At 39.1% G+C, this 20,101-nt stretch overlaps 1 protein-coding gene and 1 long non-coding RNA gene across 3 annotated transcripts; one reads left to right on the top strand and one right to left on the bottom strand.

Moving 5' to 3' along the window:
• Positions 1-153: 153 nt before the first annotated feature.
• Positions 154-19,111, bottom strand: LOC113043120 (G1/S-specific cyclin-D2-like). The gene is made up of 5 exons (XM_026202303.1): positions 18,475-19,111; positions 16,909-17,124; positions 13,325-13,484; positions 7,624-7,772; positions 154-3,629 (listed from the first exon to the last, which is right to left on the bottom strand). The coding sequence occupies exons 1-5, from the start codon at positions 18,667-18,669 to the stop codon at positions 3,453-3,455; spliced, it is 897 nt and encodes a 298-aa protein (XP_026058088.1). The 5' UTR covers positions 18,670-19,111; the 3' UTR covers positions 154-3,452.
• On the top strand, positions 3,636-7,471 carry LOC113043122 (uncharacterized). 2 transcript variants are annotated; one of them, XR_003275670.1, is made up of 3 exons: positions 3,636-5,575; positions 5,696-5,842; positions 6,805-7,471. It is a non-coding gene; the product is annotated as an uncharacterized LOC113043122 (long non-coding RNA). The 2 variants fall into 2 exon arrangements; XR_003275669.1 differs by having other exon boundaries at positions 3,636-5,613.
• Positions 19,112-20,101: the final 990 nt, after the last annotated feature.

Genomic DNA, 20,101 nt, shown 5'->3' with positions numbered 1-20,101 from the left:
AAATGTGTCATTTTCCATCTGGCCTGTGTCTGATTATCAACACGGTCTTCACAGTCGTTATTTACCAGGTTATAACATGCTGGATAGATTCCCATTGTTGTTTTCACTGTTAACTTTGCCATTAGAAGGGAACAATAACATAGGACCAACACAGCTCTTTAAAGCAGATTTATTGAACAGAGGTTGTGCAACAGAATTAACTGAGGTACATGATATGGTTATAGTGGAGGGAGGAGGGCTTTTCTCAATGTTGTTGCTGCTTATTTGATATTTACAAGTTTATTTCCACTGATATAGGCTGTGTACATAAGACACAGTCAAACATTCTCACCTCCTCCGTCTACTATTTCTGAAGTCCAGGTGGGAGCCTTGTAAGCTTGCTATTCATCTACTTTGGAAATTCAATTCCACTTAATTTACTACATAGGACACAGCAGAAATAACATAACCTCTTATTTGTGCTGCCCTTTCCAGGTTCCCGAAAAAACTGTTGTGAGTTGTGTGAGGTAATGGGAAGGTCTTTTATGTCCAGTAAACCTGAGGTATAGAGATACCACACTTACAGAATGTGACGGAGAAAGAAGAGAAGGAAAAAAAAAAGATTAAAAGGTAAAGAAACATGCCTTAATAAGAGCACACTGTACAAAGAGCATTTCCAGTCGAATACTCAATTCATGTTCTTCTTTTACCCTCTACTTCTGTATTCTCAAAAGTATTCTGTAAGCAGTAAAATAATTATAATACAATTGTTTATAAAATAGCAGCACACTGATGTGACATCACAACTATGTAATGTTATTTTTGTGTATAAGATGAAACAAAACAAAAAAAAATCATAGCTTTTTAGCAGCGAAAAAAAAAAAAAACAATAACAATATTGACACTTGATTGATGTCTTCACACTCTTTCCATCACTCATCACTTTGGAATACAGTATCATACCCCTTAAGGAACATAACTTCGGTCCATATTCAAACTCAAACCACTTAGCCAGCCATACAATCTATTAACAGTACTGTAATTCATTTTCAAAACAGAGCTAGAAAAATAATAAGACAGGCTAACTTAATACAATAACATTGACCGGGGGTTTTGGTGTGAGGATGGAGGAAATGTGACATGTGGAACTCAAGCATCACTAAGAACTGTTTCTGGAGAAAGGAAATGCATGAGTACATGTAAACATCTCCTTTACCCACAGAAAGACATGCACACAAACACACACACACACATACACAGACGGACACAAACCTAAGCTCGACTGCCCCTTTTCAAGGTAAGCTATGAGAATTCAGTATATGAAAGCCGTTTTGTGCTGCTGATGCACCCTGTTTTAGCCGCTGTGTAATGACTTGTAAAAGTTTTCAAACCCATGCCAGTTCAACCTTTGGAAGCAGCGTATTTTGGATGGCTGGGTACTGGGTCTTATGCTTAGCCTCAGCAAAACAGGGTGAAAGTCTACATCAGACTCAAGGCACTACATATATATTTTTTTCTGCTATGTTGCAGTTGCACAAGTCTTTTCAAACAGAAAATTGCCCTTGGAGCGTGCAAATCAACAAACATTTTTTCTTCTATTTCCATCTGTTTTCTGGTCTTTTTTGTTTTTTTCATTTGCATTAATATTGTTATTTCATTGTTGTTGTTGTTATACATTGGTTTCCAATGCTTTAACACTATAATGAACTGAACATGCCATGAACTAAACATGGGAAACCAGCCCAAAAAAAATAATAAAAATAAAAAGACTCCTTAACCTTAACCACTTGTTATCCATGGCAAACATGCTGTCTGAACTTAAACCGAAGGAGTAACCTTTCCCAGTTATGCACCAGCAGTATCAATGGAACTGGTTTAGATACTGGTTTGTAATTCAAACACGAGACATAAAAACTAAAGGACAAACAAATAAACAGACAAATAGATTAAAATCTTAAATATCAGGTGATATATGGAAACCATAGCCGTTGTTTCTCCTTTGGCCTCCTTTCCTGCTTCTCCTAACTCCATACAAGCATCCTCACCACAGCAGCATGCTTCACACCTCAAACCAACCACGTTTCATCGTCATCATCCTTGATCATTCTTGCCTACACATTCCTTTGCTGCTAACAGCATTAGCACACATTTGTTTGCAAACAACTCATTTTTCAGTCCCTGATGGGACCAACCATAAATCAGCCAAAGGCTCCTTCAACTTGCTCACAACAAAATACGTAATAACGTAATAAACTGTCTGTATACAATACATCTGTAATATTTAGTGGGAGGTTGCCATGAAGGAAATCCCTACCCACATATTTTAAAAACAACTAATCTTGCCTTTAGAAGATACAAGGGAACGTGGTCATCTCGGTTCGCTCCCTGTTCTTGCCTCCTCTTGTTCTGTGCACTGGGTTGGGCTCAGCCCTCAAGCAGTTTCAAGGCCAGTAAAAAAAGCATTTAATGTAAGGCACTGATACAGGATGCCCTCCAAGCATTGTACTATCCCCCGTCCAGTCCTTTGACCATGTGCCCACCACTGAACCAGTCTCTATAACCAAACACTTGCAGATAGATGATAATCAAGATAAACGAAGCCCACATGACTCACAAAAGAGTGCTTGATATAGAGTAACTTGTGCACGCTTGCACATGAGCAAACATACACCACACATAAATGCATGCACACAAGCAGCTTGACAAAAGCTTATTTGAAGTGTCTGTAACTTTAGCATCGAGAGACAATAACTTGCAACAATAACTGCTTGTTTAACAGAAATAATAATAATCATAATAAAAATAATATTAATAGTCTATTCTCAAGATATAAGCCCCTGTTGCCCTAGCAAAAGAGCACTGCATTCTTAGTATAAGACTTGTGTCTCACCACTCCTTTTTAAATCCCTATTTCTGGTCCTAATGCACAGCCAAGTGAATGGGTGTGTCCATTCATACTCATGGCACCTCATTGTGTGTTCAAGTTCAGGCATTCCAACATGAACCAAAAAATAAAATAAAAATCACAACAAAACAGGAAGAAAAAAAACATAGCCCCACTTTTTGTACCCTTTCAAGCCAGTCTGATACAGTAGACTCTCTATTTTGAAAAGCCCTTTACACTAACACTTTTGCATTAAATATCATATTATTATGTTTACACAATCAAAAGAGTTTGCAAAATACTACACGCTTCCCTTCTAAGAGTCTGAGGCACCGTAGAGCGTTTTGCATCAGTATCAAATCATTTAAAAAATATCTATTTTTATTTTATTTTTATCTAAAATAGCTTTGATTTTTTTTTTCTCTTTTTCATTTATGGGAGCAATTTTTACTGTAAAATGAAGATAAAACTCTACAAAGACTAGCAAGCACTTTTTGTTGGGGTTGTTTGTTTTTTTGTCATTTTAGTTTTTTGTTGTTTTTTTATCGTTTTCTTCTTGAAGACTGATCACAGCGTTCCTGCAGCAAGCTCACAAGTTGATGTCTCGTACATCGGTTGGGGTGCTGGACTGGTCTTGGTCATCAAGTGCTTTGCTGCGCGGGCCACCCTGTTCCTGCTGCTGCTGCTTCTGCTGCTGCTGGCGGCCCTCCCTCAGGTTGTTCATCAACACTCTTTCAATCTGCTCCTGGCATGCCTTTAACAGATCCTGCAATGCATCAGACACAAAGCATTATACAAACAGGCCACTTAAATAGCGGCAATGTCTATAATCATCCAGAAACACTTCATCAGTAGTACTGAGCAAATGCACTTTCACACACAGTAGACTTACAGGTTTTAGTCAAACCACAAAAAAAAAAAAAAACTCTAGTTTGCCATGTTTATTACATCCATATCCTGTGGATAAAACAAGGCAGTGTTTCGGTAAGGTTTTCATACCCTTTCATTTTCACAACAGCATGTAATGACCTAAGGGGTCTAGCTTGAGCCCACCAGAATGTTCTTCATTCAAGAACAAAAAAAATAATTTTTTTGTAATAGATTTAAAAAAAAAATATATATATATAGATGCCTAATGCAACCATGTGGGTGTCTCCAAAGAGCACAACATATTTAAAATGGCTTTCACACCGTCCCCAAAATGAGCAATAATGCCCTCTAGTGAAGTTAAATGGATGTACGGTGATCAAAGCTCTCTGTCCTGTTTAGTTGGTATGTCTGAGGCACACCAGGCGTCTGTGGGAAGTTTGCTGTGAATGGCCCATGGGGAGGGCCCATGGAGAATGTGTTGCTTGTGGAGAGGCTGCATTCCTCTGACATTTACTGCTAATTAAAAGCTGATGGGCCAAAGTCTGAACTTAAGTTATGCATGGCTCCTGGGCCATGTGTCTGATATGCCTTTAGAAGCAGTGCATCACACAAGAAAAGGAAAAAAATATCAGATTTTTTTTTTTTTTAGGATGAAATTAGTAATCACTTAGAGGTTATTTTCTTTGATGTCAACATAGATAACAATGAGCACAATCCTTCTAGAGGTCTCCTGTTTCCCACCACGATGAGCCATTATTAGTCATTTCCTTCAAAAAATTAACTAAAGCATTAAACATGTAAAGGAACTGCCTGTGTCTTACCACAAGAATGCCAGGCCTGACTTCCTAAAAGACATTTCCCTGTGCTATGTTCTTTATAGATGCGCAACCAAACTCATGCCAAGACCCAAAGGCTTAATTCAGGCAACTCTAATCGCTTCAGTGTGTGTCTACTGTTAAAACCAGGACTTGCTCTAGAAGAGCTTCTCAAATATTAGATCCAGAGTAGGATGGTAAGGCTTGGTGAGTTTAAAGATAGAGTGGGTGGTCCCTGACTAATCCAACTCCGTCATGAACATGCCTCTGTTTGTTACAACTTAATAAAAATTGTTCGAAATGCAGCTCTACTGGAGAACCAGCAGATTGTAATGTCACTCAATGTGTGCCATCTTGGACAAAAGAAGCCTTAAAGGAGAGACTTAAAGTAGCCACCGAAAACAATGTCTGTTTTTTATTGGGAAGTGAAAGCAAGGATTGCCGGGTTCAGAGCAAGGCCATCACAGCATTGAGAAATGAAAGGGATTAAGATGTCCCAGAGGCCTAATGCAAGAGGCCAGGGGGCCTAACACATGATCCTGTGTCCCAAAAAAGCCTTGAAGTTCTTCTCTAAATAATTAGCAACTTTTCAGTTTTAAATAACATTTCAGTTTCAAATAACAGAGTCAAGATGACTTTAGGTAAAGGAGCATTCTCAGCATTCCAGACCCAAAGTTTCTAACATTTCACCAACTTTTAGAAATTGAGGTACGTCATAGTTTTCACTGTGTATTTTCTCTTCCTGATTAGTTTCTCCATATCCAGAACGTTAGTTTGTAAATCTGTATTAGAAGTGCATAAGGACACAAATTCATGGCTCAAACATTTAAGGCCCCATACCAAAAATTAAAACAACAGCCCAGTGAGCATCATTTACTTTATTTACTGTAGCTACAATAGCTAACTTTACTATAAACACCAAGTGCCTTGTGAATATGTATTGCCTTTTGCTTCTTTCTTAGAGAGACCTTAGAGTATTTGTGGAAGCTTCAAGCCAATTTTTCAGCCTTCCTGGTCTGGCATTTACGTGAGTACCTTACTGCTGCACAGAGTATGCTTCACCAGGTGTGTCTTTGGCTACACACACATTCCAAGGGCGACTGGAAGAGTCTGGCTGATGCTATCATATGTCTACTGGAAACTACAGGCACTGGACTCCACAAATGTCAGTAAGGTTCCTGGTGGCTAGGCTGGCAGCATCGTTTGGCATTAGGCTGACTTTCCTTCATACTGCGTCTGACCGCTCACCTCCCAACCTCTGCCTCAATATGGAAGGTCCTCCTCATACACTAAGGTAAAGTTAAGTACACAAAATTTTGTTCATTGAAGACTAGGTTTTTCTGCTTTACTCCTGATATAGATATACCTCTTTTTCATATCTCTGATTTACCAATGGCGCTTTTCCACTGTGTGGTATGACTCGTTTTGCGTTTCCACTGCAGTGTAATACTGCTTTATTGAGCACGATTATAAACGTCACGCCTATAAACAAGAGGAACATCTGTACTTCCTCAACTGACCACCTAAATAAGGTGCTTTCATTCAAAACATTTGCATTCATTAAAAAAAAAAAAAAACAGTTGCGTCTGATCCTACGCTGGCTGTGCTGATTTAAATCTAGTGGGTCTGGTCTGGAGTCTCGTGTCGCAAGTTAAATGGCGCAGGTAGTGATGATTCTCTCTGGCCAATTAGTGATCAGCGAGGTTTAACCATCAAATTTACAGTAACGTATGGCTCGCTTGGAACCTCCGCCGAGGTGGTACTGAACAAAGTACTAGTTACCAGGTACTGTACCCAGTGGAAAACAACCCAAAAGTGAGCCGTACCATGCAGTGGAAAAGCACCACAATTGGTCAAACAATTCCATTTATATAGGATCTCAAAGATTTTCTCAACACAATGCATACAGTTCGATTGCATCATAGCCCCCAGCTCCCACTGAATCATTCACACTTTATTTTTGGAAATGCAGTATGTTTCTATCATCATCATCATCATAATGTTCATCTACTCCCCTTCATGTCGTTCCAAACCTATATGACTTTCTTTTGTGGAACACAATATATTATGAAGAATGGTGGTAACCAAGCAAATTGGACTTCTATGGTATGGACACTGAGAATTTTCCCAGGATTTCTTCTCTGTTCCATGAAAGAATGAAAGTCATGCAAGTTTGAATCGACATGAGAGTGAGTAAAAGATCACAGAATGTTCATGCTATGTGAACTCTTTTTTTTTTTTTTTTTTTTTTTTAAGGTATAGCTCAGGATAAGCAGGGTAATGTGTATACACCATACCTGCATGTTTTCAAAGGTATGGATTGTTGGCATCCTGCAATGTGAGGAGTTGTTCATGGACCAGGCAGTTCATTCCTTCCTCACTGGACCTCACACTCTTCAGACACTGAGCACCCGTACTGCTGTGCAGGACTATTTGTTTTTCCTCTGCTATGGTGTACGACTTAACACACCACGTGCTGGGGCAGCAGGTATTCTACCATCAGCAGTGCACTCTAGGGTATCTTGGGGAGGGTTGACCTCTTCAGGTCCGGCTAGGAATTAAATGCGTTTCCTGGGTTCTTCTCTTAATGTTAATTTTCTATTCTCGTTTGCTTTTATTTCCCCACTAAATATAAACTAAAGGACCTAAACAAAGCTGAATGATCATGAGGTGGCTAAATGATCCGTGCGAACCCAATATGAATTTGTATCCAAGTCATATGCATAAAGCCATAGTATCCCTGACACATTTCCATAGACCTGCAGATTCTTTACTTACAGTCTCTCAGTCAGGGTCAATCCCATTTCACTTCCAGTAATTCAGTGGCTGAATATGAAATTGAATTGGAGCTGGACCCAAGCCCATTGAGTAAATAGGGGAAATGCACAACCTCCTCTCACAGTCCTACAGGCACAGCAACACTCACCCCCAAAGATTACCAATAGTATTGCTGTCTCATCATATCAACGGTCAAAACATAATAATCTTGTAATGGCCCCCATGCACTGTCCCTTGTCTCATAATGATTCATTAAACGTTTTTAGTAAAAATTATTGTCAGAGCACCAATACTCACAACTTCTGTGTTTGTGATCTTGGCAAGTAATTCTGTTAGGTTGTCTCCCCACAGTGAGCGGTTAGTGCTGTTGAGCTGCAGGCCACAGATAGCCGCTGCCACGCTTCCCGTTGCAATCATGGATGGAGGGTGCATGGCAAAGTTGAAATCTGAGGAAAGAGCAAACCACGCATTAAGATCTCTCGAGTTCATGAAAATGTACTTTATCAGACTTTTCTACAGTATTATATTTATAGTTATATGAAATATTATGAAATTAATACAAAATAAAAATCAGAAACACTAAAAAAAATAAAGCCCTTTCCATTAGATCTGTGCACAGTTCTTTGCTAATGACTGCAGCCCAGGATAATGAGGGTTCACTTGGCCTCGAAAAGAATCTGAAAAGCACCCCCACCCCCATCTCTCTTTGCAGATCGGCCCCTTTTCTTCCTGCTCCTAAGTAAATCGTGTGCTCCCTGAAAAAAAAAAGCCCTATAGCCTTCGGAAAGGATGGAATAAAGAGCCACAGTCCCTCTGCCAGTGCTCACTGCTGTAGGTCCTTTTTCCACGTGTGGTCACAGGCGTACATCTCAAAGACCAATAACCTTGTTAGCTTTCTCACTGTCATTCATAATGCAAATAAGACAGCTTGCGAACGGGCCTGAAGCCCAAAAAGACGACTGACTGCGAGGGGGGGGGGCAAGAGGAAAAGAGAAAGAAAACGAACAGCTTAAGCTGTCTGCCCCCTGCCTCATTGATTTCTGTATTTCTTCTTTTTCTACAGCTCTCTCACTTTTGCATAGCTTTGACGTTTTTTCAACACTTTTTTTTTCAGACACATACCCCTAAAGTTGAATGGCACACATGCTCTAGCTTTGTTGATACAACAGCTCTGGATTTGTATCAGAGTTGCTGCTGTCTTTTAGCATATTTATTGAGTGTGGCCACTGATGGACCAGGGTTTAGAGCAGGAGTGTGGCTTCATTGTCTGAAACCATCACCTCATCTCATTCAATTGAGAGATGCAACATCAAGCCCTCTCTGTGGATTCCAATTCAACCTGACAGCCAGCACAAAAGATGAGGGTTGGGGGAGGGTGTTGTAGGGTTTTAGACAGCAGGGGCGGCTGAGGGGGGCACTAAGCATCATTCTTTAGTCAGTGTCCAGACCCTCTTAAGGTTTTGGCAGAAGAAAATACCCTCCTACCCACCTCATTCCCCCCATGCCATTCCTCTGATGCAGGGCCACCTCTGGGCTCATGGTCCCACACTCCCTGGCAGTCTTTGCATTACCATATTGCCATATTCAATTGCAAAGCAAACTGTGTGTGATGGCTCTAAGGGTGATTTTTCTTCTCCTTTTCTTTTTAGAATAAATAAATAAATAATCAAAGCCGTGGGGCCTTTGATAACTGACGCGCATGCCTTCATTGCCATCTTGACATTCAAAGCCAGCCATTCTCTCATTTTGCAGCTCTGTGTTTACAATTAAATGAACTTATTATACACTCTTCCCTTTGTAGTTGATTCCAGGCCAGAGAAAATTTTATTAAAAGAGGTTCTGGTCAAGCGGAAGGAGACAAAACCAGCCACATTGCAACTCTTTGAGTCTTTTGCAGCAGGGAGAAAAAAAAAGCATGCAGTGGAAATTGGGAGCCCACACACAGCTTGCATGCGCTGAGTAGATTACAATCTGATTTTTCACACTCTAGACAAGACAAGTTTGTTGAGGGAACAAGACTACGCGCGTGCTAGCGGCAGAGCTGGACGCTCTGGTTTGTGAGAGTGTTAAGCGAAGAATGGCTGTATTCTACACGCCTTCATTGATATTCAAGCAGAGGATAAAAAGTGTATGTAGCTGAGTGGGGACGCCTGTGATGGAAGGCTCCTAGTACGCGGCGGCTGGCTGTCCTGGTATACCAGCCTCTAACCCCCTTCAATGGACCATTCTCCTGCCCACGCCACACTGCATCCCCAGACCTGTGCCAACACAGCAAGCTTCTATGTGGGTGCAATGTGCTGTATATGCATTTAACTTGTAAATTAATGAAGCGTCCGGAAAGTTGAGAAACTGATTTAGGGGCAATAAATCAAGTTCCAGACACACATGCAGATGCACAGGTTTGCGTTAACGGAGTCTTGTTTCAAGCAGCGATGTTCGACATGAGTGATAAAGATCAAACATGAATTTGGTGTCATCGTTTAACACTCAGTCAAATGGAAAGTCAGGCAATGCATGTAAGTTAAGATCTTAAAGCCACAGAGTCAACCTGTAACACAAATATTCAACTAAATGCTAATGGTTTGTCAAACCTACAATAAAGTTTTTTTTTTCAACTCCTATGTATGTTCTTCTCATTAAACAATTCTCATTTAAATAATCTGGTTCATACAATTGTATTACATGAACTGTCTGTTGTCATTTTTTGAAACAAATAATTTCATCATCAAAAGGTGCATGTTGGTTTGCCCCATCAAACCATAGTAAAAAAAAAAAAAAAAAGAATTAATTAAAAACAGGAACCCTCTATGACTGTTAAAATCCTGTAACAACTTGTTTCAGTCTTGCTCCAGTGCAGAGTCTTGAGCAACAGCAGTCAAGCCGGCGTGGGAGGAAACAGAGCCTCTTGAATGAGAAATGACATGAATTGGTAGATTTAATTTTCAGCCCTGCTGAACTCTCCACCAGTCACTAGTTATTTCTCTGATATGTAAACATCTGAAGAGCGGTAAGATTATCGGATATGATGGTGATTCGCAGGAATGTTCCTATACATCTCCAAACAATTTAAGACGGATAAGTAAAGGGTGTTAAACAGTAAGAATGGGGTATAATCGCAGGCCTTCTACAGACTGCCGTCCAGAGAAACATTTTATCGGGTGCTCCTTCTGCACTGACCCTTACATGCCTCTGCATATGAAATGGTGGGTTGTTCCTTTTGTCTCCATTCTTGTGGTCTCTAGCCGAGCCTTCCAGTCATTTGCATATCTATGAAAGGCCTCTCCATATTATTAATTAATACTGGACTGGTCCACTCTGTCTGACCAAAACTTGCAGAGTGCTCTGAACAGAACTGTTTCATCAAAAGAGAAGAACCAAGAGTCTTTCCACACTCTTCTCTGCATGTCTCGGAAAAGAATGGGACGTGGGATTCTCTGCAAATAAAGCAAACTGTACAGAAGAAAGAAAAGCAGCATCTGCTCAGCAATTAAAATCTTTTGGATACTCCTTGAATCCCTGTTGGTAAACTAGTAACTAGATTGTGTATAACAACAGGGGGATGTTTCACTAGCTTCTGAATTTTTCCAGCATCTAAAAACAAAGTTATACAGCTAAATTTTTCATATTATCCCAGTTATCATCAGTGCCCATCCTGTAAAGCACAAAAGATTCTTAGCCAGTTTTCATGGATCATGTTCATGTCAGGGTAGTTGCACAAACCAACAGGAGAATCAAAAGCTCCATGTTCAAAGACCTATCAGCTCCTCCTACTTATCTCCCTCCCCTCATATCCCACTTTCCCAAAGTAAGAGTCACTCCTGAGGTTCTTGGGTAGCTGAGCAACCCCAGGGAGGAAGAGAAAAGCCTGATGGAACAAGGGGGGTGCACTGGATCCCATTACCGCCTATGGTGATGTTGGGTGCAGGCTTGGCTGAGAGAACCAGCCCCACAGAGGCTCCTGATTATGGGAAAGTTGTCATGCCCTGGAGCATCTGGGAGGCGTGAGAAAAGGGGATAAGATATGAAAACATGACATGCTTCACTATTTGGCTCGGTTATAGAACAATACACTCCTCGCGTTTTCTCACCCTCCTCTCATCTCCATGTTTGATCTCCTAAAGGTGGTCCACCTCGAAGTGCAGGAATGGTCTAGCCACTGGCTCACCAGCACACAGGAATGTCCTTAACTATACAATTGCCCTTTGAAGTGTCACTGCATTCGGCCCTAGTCACTGATATCCCCGCCAAACATACCAGGCAAGCACATAAGGCTTTCAGAAAAATTCTCTCCATTACACATCGCTATTTCAGTCCACATAGTTTCTCATGTATGTAATGAGATGGCATCTGATAATTTGCCTGCAACGAGAACCTGAATAAAGCTGCTATAGATACTAAACCCACAGAAGTCTGCTGTAATTTCAGGTTTTGCAAAGAAAAAAAAAACGTACATAATTTGCAACACATCACTGACTGAAGTGATGATGCAAGACATCAGCACCAACTTTTTTACAGAGACAAATATTGTGTGGTTCACAAAGTTTGCTGCTTAAACTGTTGAGATGTTCATTTACATTGATCTAGATTATTGTGTAGAGTGATCAGATGCATGTTAAATAATTGCTAAAAGCGCCATTGCCCAAAAAATATACTTTTTACACATACACAAAAAAAATTTCACTGTTTTTTGATCCTGATACAAAATGACCAGCTAACATTAATTGACTAATCATATCAGCAGCACATGTGAAAGTGTGAATGAGTACTAGTCAAGTGATATCACCATCATACTAAGTAGACTGTAAGAGCAGATTCATTGCTATAAAAGGAGGGAAGAAATGCTTCCAACCATTGTGTTCTTGTTAGCAATTGTTACTTCCAAAAGAAACATGTGCAGCCATCATCGCTTTGCATCAAAATGGCCTCACATGCAAGGAAATTGCTACAAAGAATATTTCACCTGAAAGAACCATTTAACGGGGAGCATGAAGAACTCTCCAAAGAGAGGTTTAACAAGTCTTCAGGACGTCCCAGAGTCACCAGCAACCATCAGGACTGTCTCCGCCTGGGGAGTCAGCTACAGAATCGTGTCACCAGCAGTACAGAGCTTGCTCAGTAATGGCAGCAGGTCGTGTGAGAGCATCGGCACACATGGTTAGGCCAAGACTTTTGGACAAAAGCCTGGTGTTAAAGAAGTGCAGCAAAGAAGCCACTTCTCTCCAAGAAAAACGTCAAGGACAGACTGAAATTCTGCAGGAAGTACAGGGATTGGACAAAAGTTATTTTCTCTGATGAAGCTCCCTTCTGACTGTGTGGGACATCTGGAAAATTGATTGCTCGGAGAAGAAAATAGAGAACCTGTGGTCAGTCCTCAAAGGGCGAGTGGACAAGCATAAGCCCACAAATTGTGATCAACTCCGAGAACCAACAAGTTAAGAATGGATCGCTATCAGTCAGGATTTGGCCCAGAAGCTAGTATCCAGCATGCCACAGCGAATTATGATTATGAAGAACAAGGGTCAACACTAAATACGGACTCAATATATATTTTTTTGCCAATGAAAGTCTTATTATATACTTATCAATGTTTTTCAACATACCATAGAAAGTGGAAAAATTATCTACAAATACTGAAGCAGCAAACTTTGCAAAACACAAAATTGATGTCACTGCCAAACCTTTTGGCTATGACTGTAGGCAGTGGATCTTTATCACTCTTAAAAATATGAATGGAAGACAAATACAAGTTGCCAAACACTATCTTTCTTTTTTCTTTTCTTTTTTTAATTCATGGACTAACCATGAACACGGTAGCTAATCATAAACCTAATTTCTAGATTATGGAAAACACTGGCTACTTTACAAAGTTATGTACAGATGTATGTGAGAGAATATTTGCTTTAAAGCAGGATAGGTTCTATGCAGCACTACACAAATTAGCAGTTAAACATTCTTTGCGGGCAATTATTTATTAATATACATCTACTGAATACACTACCTGTTGCACAAAGGGCGATGAAAGTCTGCACATGTTTACGGATCAGGTCCAGCTTATCCTCAGGCAGCGGAAGTTTCCTCAGAATGTGCTCAATAAAGTCATTGGGAGTGACAGCAGCCAGATTCCACTTCAATTTTCCCAGAACAACCAGCTCCCATTCCTTTAAAAGAAGGTTTAGGAAAGAAGCAAAATCATTACAGCTTCAAACCTAAATAATGTGTGTGATTGGAATCAATTAGCAGCACCAGGTTCATTTAATTGGTATAACAAATAGCATTTCACATTTTCCTTCAGTACACTATTAAGACACTGGAGGCTGGGGCTAATGATCTTTATCAACCATTCGGACAAAAGGTCTTAAAAAAAAAAAGATTTACTGGAGATAAGGTACTTAATGTGTTCAAACACTGCTTTTACTCATCTGGATGTTTGTTAAACATTTAAGCCAGTTATGATTGCACAAAATCTAGCGTCAGCAAAGCTCCTCCAGGACATGCTTTGGTCTTGGCTACGCAAAAATACAAGCTGAAATCCTAAAAGCTGTAAGGCTGAACACAGGCACACCTGAGTTGAAAAATGGGTCACTAAGATTGCCCAGTCACTTCACAGAGATTGTCTAGCATCGGGTACTTTCACCCTTAGCTCAGCAGTGTAACTGTGAGTGTGTTTTATAGCGATCTGTCAGGTCAAAAGAGGTCTGAGTACACAGAGTTAAATGTTGAACCTGTCATTAGCCCATTTGCAACCACAAATATATTAATTTGGAACCTTATTATATATGTAAAAGGCTTGTAATTAGATTGAGCTGTAACCTCAGTGGATTAAACAAGGCTCAATATAACCATGAATGTGACTATACAACACTGCTGATGACACTTTTTCATCTTTGGGGGGCTCACTTGATGCTAACATGAACTTACTTTGACCTAGCTCACAGTGACAAATGTAAACGTAAGATGCCAAGTCATTTGGATTCAGTCAACAAGAAGAGAGCATCTTTCAAATAACTACTCCCCCTTCCTGTTTGAAGTGGGGTGAGTAACGGGGAACAAGTGACTAACTGGGGAAAACTTGCACTTGTTGGGGCAGTCCTTATGACTGAGCGCCTCGCTTAGATGGAGGTGGTTTTTCTCCACATGTGAACCACATGCACTTTAGTCATGAGATGGCCCATTATGGTTGCCATTACCTTCTGAGACATACAGCATAGACAACTGCTCTGCAGCAACCACAAAGGATTGAGTGGAACGTTTACCCCTGCAACACTCTTAAGTGAGAAGGAATACAATGGCATCAATCCGATGATGCATGATTTCTCCACTTCCTCTCTTTGCTTGATTTCATTGGTGAGTCACTCACCCAAAAGTACAAATAGCTAGACGTTCTTGTCAGGTTTGTTTCTCAGGGGAGGTTCCTGATGTGAACCCGAAGCCTGGTGACATGTTGGAGCCACATTTGCTCAATAAAAACCATTGACTCCTGGTACATCAAGAGAGGTATGATGGAATGTAAACTATGAGCAGAGGCGTCCTCCAAAAATGACATGCTAATGTGAAAATGAGCCTTTGCGTTCTGACTGATCTGTGAAGTTTGGGCAGTAAAAAGTAGTATGCATTGTCAGTTTGCTGGGTGTTGTTTTTTATAAATACAACACACATCCATGGGGTCCAATCATTGACCCCCATTTTTGGTTTAACTGACCTAATTAACTGAAGAAACAATTTTGGCAACTACTGAAGGTTCAACACTACATAAGATGTTTGCAAATGATTGTGTACCTGTACTGTCCAGCTCAATCTTTGGTCATATTCTAAGCAGACTGTTGAACCTTTATGAGGCCATAAATGACCACAAATACCAGTTTTAAGTAACTGAACGACACTATAGACTATTAACTCAACAATCCAGTTTCACCTCACAAGTGCTCTGAGGTCAGCCCTAAAACTCTCTGACACTTTTGCACAGAGCCTTGATGCAGGAACCCACTTCCTCGTACCTCCAGGCTCTCACTGTAGTTAAATTTACTAGAACTTATTTCCAGCTAACGAAGACAAAACTGAAGATGTGTGACAGCTGATCTTCAGCTTCCTACATCTGTTGAACTTCGCAGACCAGCCAAAGCTCCAACAACCACAAAGATATAACAATAGGCCAGGCTGAGTGGGGGGAAATGAGGTTGCCCACAGCAGCAATGTGCTGAGGGCTCATAAATAAAATATTTTTTTATCTTTGGCCTGAGCTACTAGAGAACTGCCCATTTCTGGCAGAAAGAGACTGATGAGCCAGTAGTGTCAAGAGCTGAGGAGAATACAACATTGTACTCCATTTCCCTTTGACAGTGACTAATGAAAAATGTACTACCATATTTTGCCTTTGCGTCTTCAGAATTTCTTTAATGACGTGATATATACATGGGCTATAGTATATATATATTAGTACAAAAGGCTCCTTTGATAATATTTTCATCTAAACCACTAGATGGCACAAAAACGTGGCGTAGCACTTTCCAAAACATCCGATTTTAAAGATGCAATGTGTATTTTTGTCTGATCCTTGACGCGATCGCGCGCAGCAGCACAAAGTGGATTCTATGCTTACTTGATCTAATATTTTATGCTTTTAAAAATGTTGTAGATTTAAGTAACAAATGAGAATAGATTCAATTAATGCATATATTTTGAGACAAATGTCTTCTTTATGATTTGCATATGATCTCTCGAGTTTAAAACGATTCTGTTTCTGTTTTTAATTTTATATTAACATTTTAATGACAGTAGGCTATATTTATTGAAATAATTTTAAGTAATTCTTTATTTATTTTTTTAAATTAGCAGAACATAGTACCAACTTTGCTAAAGTGATTGTTTTGAACAAGTAATAACTTAGACCTTATTTAAATTAAAAGAAAACATTTTAGCTGAAGTATATTCATGTGCCTTTTACTCGGTGTAACTTCATGCATTTATAAGATCTTTAAACAAAATAAGCTCTCTCTCTCTGTGTGTGTGTGTGTGTATGAAGAAAAGCTGAATGATGATTAGCTCATTAGACAATGGCAAGTAGTCGGTATACTGTATCTTTCAATTGACAAAGTCTTAAAATCAACACAAGACTCAATATTCATCCAATATATAAATACAGGTGGAACAAAACTTCCATGTACTTCCAAATGGATTGCATTGTTGCCACTAGATGGCGTAATAGCTCTGTCATGCATGGACTCTCTAATACCCTTGAGTTGATATTAGAATGCTTGTGGAGAACATCCATCAGTCGGAAGAATATTTAGTCAAACAGAACCTAGTCTTTGACTACTTTTAATTCTTATGGCATTGATTTGTAAACATACACACTATAACAAATTCCGTCACAAGTTCTGCATAACCTGAAATTGTATTTTAAGTGGGATGACTAGACTACTAAAATATTAAGTGTACCCATAACAGCATACTGTAATGTAAACAAATAAACACTTAGCAATGGTAGGCTATATACTGAAGAAAATAGTGAATAAGGTGTGTAGCCAAAGTTCTGGCAGTCACTAGAGATAAGATAGCAAGTTTCGGAGTTTATTTTGTGCTTACCAGCAGTTCTTGCGGTCTAATGGAGTTATCAGTGTAGATGCACAGTTTCTCCGCAGTTAATGGTCGCGTCTCTTTCAGTTTAGACGCCAGAAACATGCACACTGCGCCGAGCAACTGCAAGTTACACTTTCTTGTTGGTACCACCGCTAAAAATCGGTCCAAGTAGTTCATAGCCAGTGGAAAAACTTCTTCCTCGCATTTCTGTTCCTCGCAGACCTGGAAAGGGCAGGGCATAACTTAATAAGTTCAGAGGAAAAGATGCACGTGGCGCAACAAAATTAGTCTAATTTATAAGACTCACAATGACTAAATAACATATGCATCAAATAATTATACCGATTAAACGAAATACGTAGTAGTCTATTGTCCATCAGATGACAGGTTGTAATTCGCCACGGTAACATTAGAGATTGATTCTAAAAAAGTGCAATTTCTGTCTTGTCGCTGTTATAAATGTATACATTTAATGGATGAAAAGGGGACTCCAACATCTCTGTCAATAGACTCACATTCCTTTGGTTCATTCAGTAAGAAATGAATTCAAGTCACTATCGCCCGAGCCAAAAAACACCCATGCAACACTACGGATCTGTTTTTTTAATTCGTCATATTTTCATAAAATATTTAAAAATATAAATAAATTGTCTAGGTCTACTATTCATACATCTAAATATTCGCCAACCCTTTTTACATCATTCCCGACAATTGACAAGCAATCAAATCGATGTTTTATACGATTAAAACACGATTTTCTAAACGAAGTAGCACGCGGTCTTAGAAGAGTGCGTCACCACCGGACCGAAATATTTTTTTCAAAAAATTTTATAAATTCCCCTGCTCGATTCATCTGACAATTTAAAACATGAAAATAAAGCCAAGGTCCTCCCCTAACGTTTTCAACATTCAGAGATTAAAAATATGAAAGATTCTGACAAAAACCGAACTTAATTCCAAGGCAATAGACTTCGATCAGCATGGGTTAAGAAGCAGTGCGGGCCCTCGCCCCTTCCGCAACCATATATTTTTAAAAAATTCTACAAAATTATAGAAACGTTATACCTAATATATTCAAACACCAATATGTACCTTAAACGCTCATTTATCAAGTCATGCACATGTTAAGAGTTGTTATGATAATTTTGTCGCGATAAAGTTGTTGTGAAAGAAAACCAACATGGCGATGGTTAGATGTCGCACAGGCAAGCATTGAAGTGCATACGTGTGCATGGAAATATTTATCCAAAAAATAAATAAATAACATTAAGCACCGTTCTGTGCTCTGTGTTAACGGAACCGAAAACTTTAAGAAATATGCGCTTATGATCACTGACATATGTCGATATCCTCCATCCCCCTGCAAATCTAATCGTAAACTTGGTCCAAGATCAGCGTTTATGACTGCAATAAAATAAATAGCACGACAAAATCGGATCTGCCATTTCGGTAATATTAAGGAAGCTCCTTTACTTGCATTCCACAATGCTTACATGACAGAATAATGGAGAAAACACTTTGCTGGACGTTTTTAACATACGATGCAAGCACGGAAATGAAATGGCTACTAACCTCCAACATCCAAGTCGCGACCATCCTCCGCATAAACGGCTGAATGTCTTTCTGAACGCATTTAAAATATGAACACTGGGGAAGAAACCTCTCTTCGATGGTCAACAAGCTTTGTAGAACCCTGTCATCGTATAAAAGATTCGGGTCAGGACGGGCTCTTATAATGGTGTCCATCTCGAGACAAAGCAGTTCCATGATTGTTACAGTCCTTTTCGATCTCAAATAAGCCTACAAACAGTCAAATAGAATGGCTGCGAAATGTCAAAAAGAGCAGATAGGACTTCCCAGGCACATAAAACCAGTCTACAAGGCTGTCCAGGTTAGTCCCGATCCCTTTGCAAACTTTTTCTCACTAGTCTCTTTCTCGCTCTGCTCCTCTCTCTGCAACATTTGAGGTCTGCGATGTGAGGCTGTGACGCAACCTCATCTTATTATTGGCCAGACGCAACATGCTAGGTCTTCCTCTTCTTTTCCAGCCCTCTTGCTCTGCTTATCAGTGGCCCCCACAAGAAGTTCAAGAATTGCAATAGGCTACTGGATGATATATGTATGGATCATGCAAGATGTTCATCCTTAGTCAACTCAGCCATTAATGCGCAACTACTTTAAGGACTCTGGGTAAACATACACTGTTAAAAAATTACTGTAAATTTTACAGTAAAATACTGGCAGCAGGGTTGCCAGCCAGGTACTGTAAATTTTACAGTAGTCGTACTGTAATTTAATTTACAGATTTTTCCTGTATTCTCAATTACAGTAAAATTCTGTAAATTAAATTACAGTAAGACTACTGTAAAATTTACAGTAACTGGCTGGCAACCCTGCTGCCAGTATTTTACTGTAAAATTTACAGTAATTTTTTTATATTTTGTATACTGCATTTTTACAAAAAAATATATTATATACTGCATTTTTAATACATTGTATATGGCATTTAACAATTATTTAAATAGCAAATGCACACTTTCAAGTAGTTTACTGTGCAAAGCAATTCTTTGAAAAAAAGCATATGTGTATTTGCTATATTTAAAGTATGTAAAATGATAGCATACAATATATTTTCCCTATTGCTGACTTAACTTTAACTGCATAAAGTGTTATATAATGCATAACTTAATTCACCAAAAAAATATAAAAAAATAACATTTTTAAAATCTAAAAAAAACAGGTCAAAATGTTATAAATCACTTTCAAATTTACATAAAAAAATGACATAAAAAGTATATTATTTTGAACTCATTTTTATTTATTTTAAAATTATTTCATTTTTTTTTAAATGGATATGAAATTTTGGCATGATTTCTTTTTTATTACTTGGAACATAATGGCCATCATGGACCTTGACACAAAGAAATATTCAAACTGCGTTATAACCGAAACATGACCAACATGGTCATATTAAAACAGTTCACCCAAAAGTGAAAATTCTGTCATTTCTCACCCTCATTTCATTCCACACCCTTAAAACCTTTGTTCATCTTCACAACACACATTAAGATATTTTTTATAAAACCTGATGGCCCAGTGATGCCTACATTGCTAGCAAGATCATTTCCCTTTCCAATGCCCAGAAAGGTACTAAAAACATATTTAAAACAGTTTATGTGACTACAGTGGTTCAACCTTA

Source organism: Carassius auratus, chromosome 25 (assembly GCF_003368295.1).
Source record: "Carassius auratus strain Wakin chromosome 25, ASM336829v1, whole genome shotgun sequence".
Classification (NCBI taxonomy): domain Eukaryota; kingdom Metazoa; phylum Chordata; class Actinopteri; order Cypriniformes; family Cyprinidae; genus Carassius; species Carassius auratus.
This window is presented reverse-complemented; position numbering and strand designations above follow the sequence as displayed.

Bases quoted from the DNA above. Each gene is read 5' to 3' on its own strand.
- LOC113043120 (XM_026202303.1), bottom strand. From the start codon at position 18,669: ATGGAACTGCTTTGTCTCGAGATGGACACCATTATAAGAGCCCGTCCT. The intron at 17,125-18,474 runs GTTAGTAGCCAT...TGCCCTTTCCAG, and splicing joins TCGCGACTTGGATGTTGGAG to GTCTGCGAGGAACAGAAATG. The intron at 3,630-7,623 runs GTGAGTATTGGT...GATGCATTGCAG, and splicing joins AGATCACAAACACAGAAGTT to GATCTGTTAAAGGCATGCCA.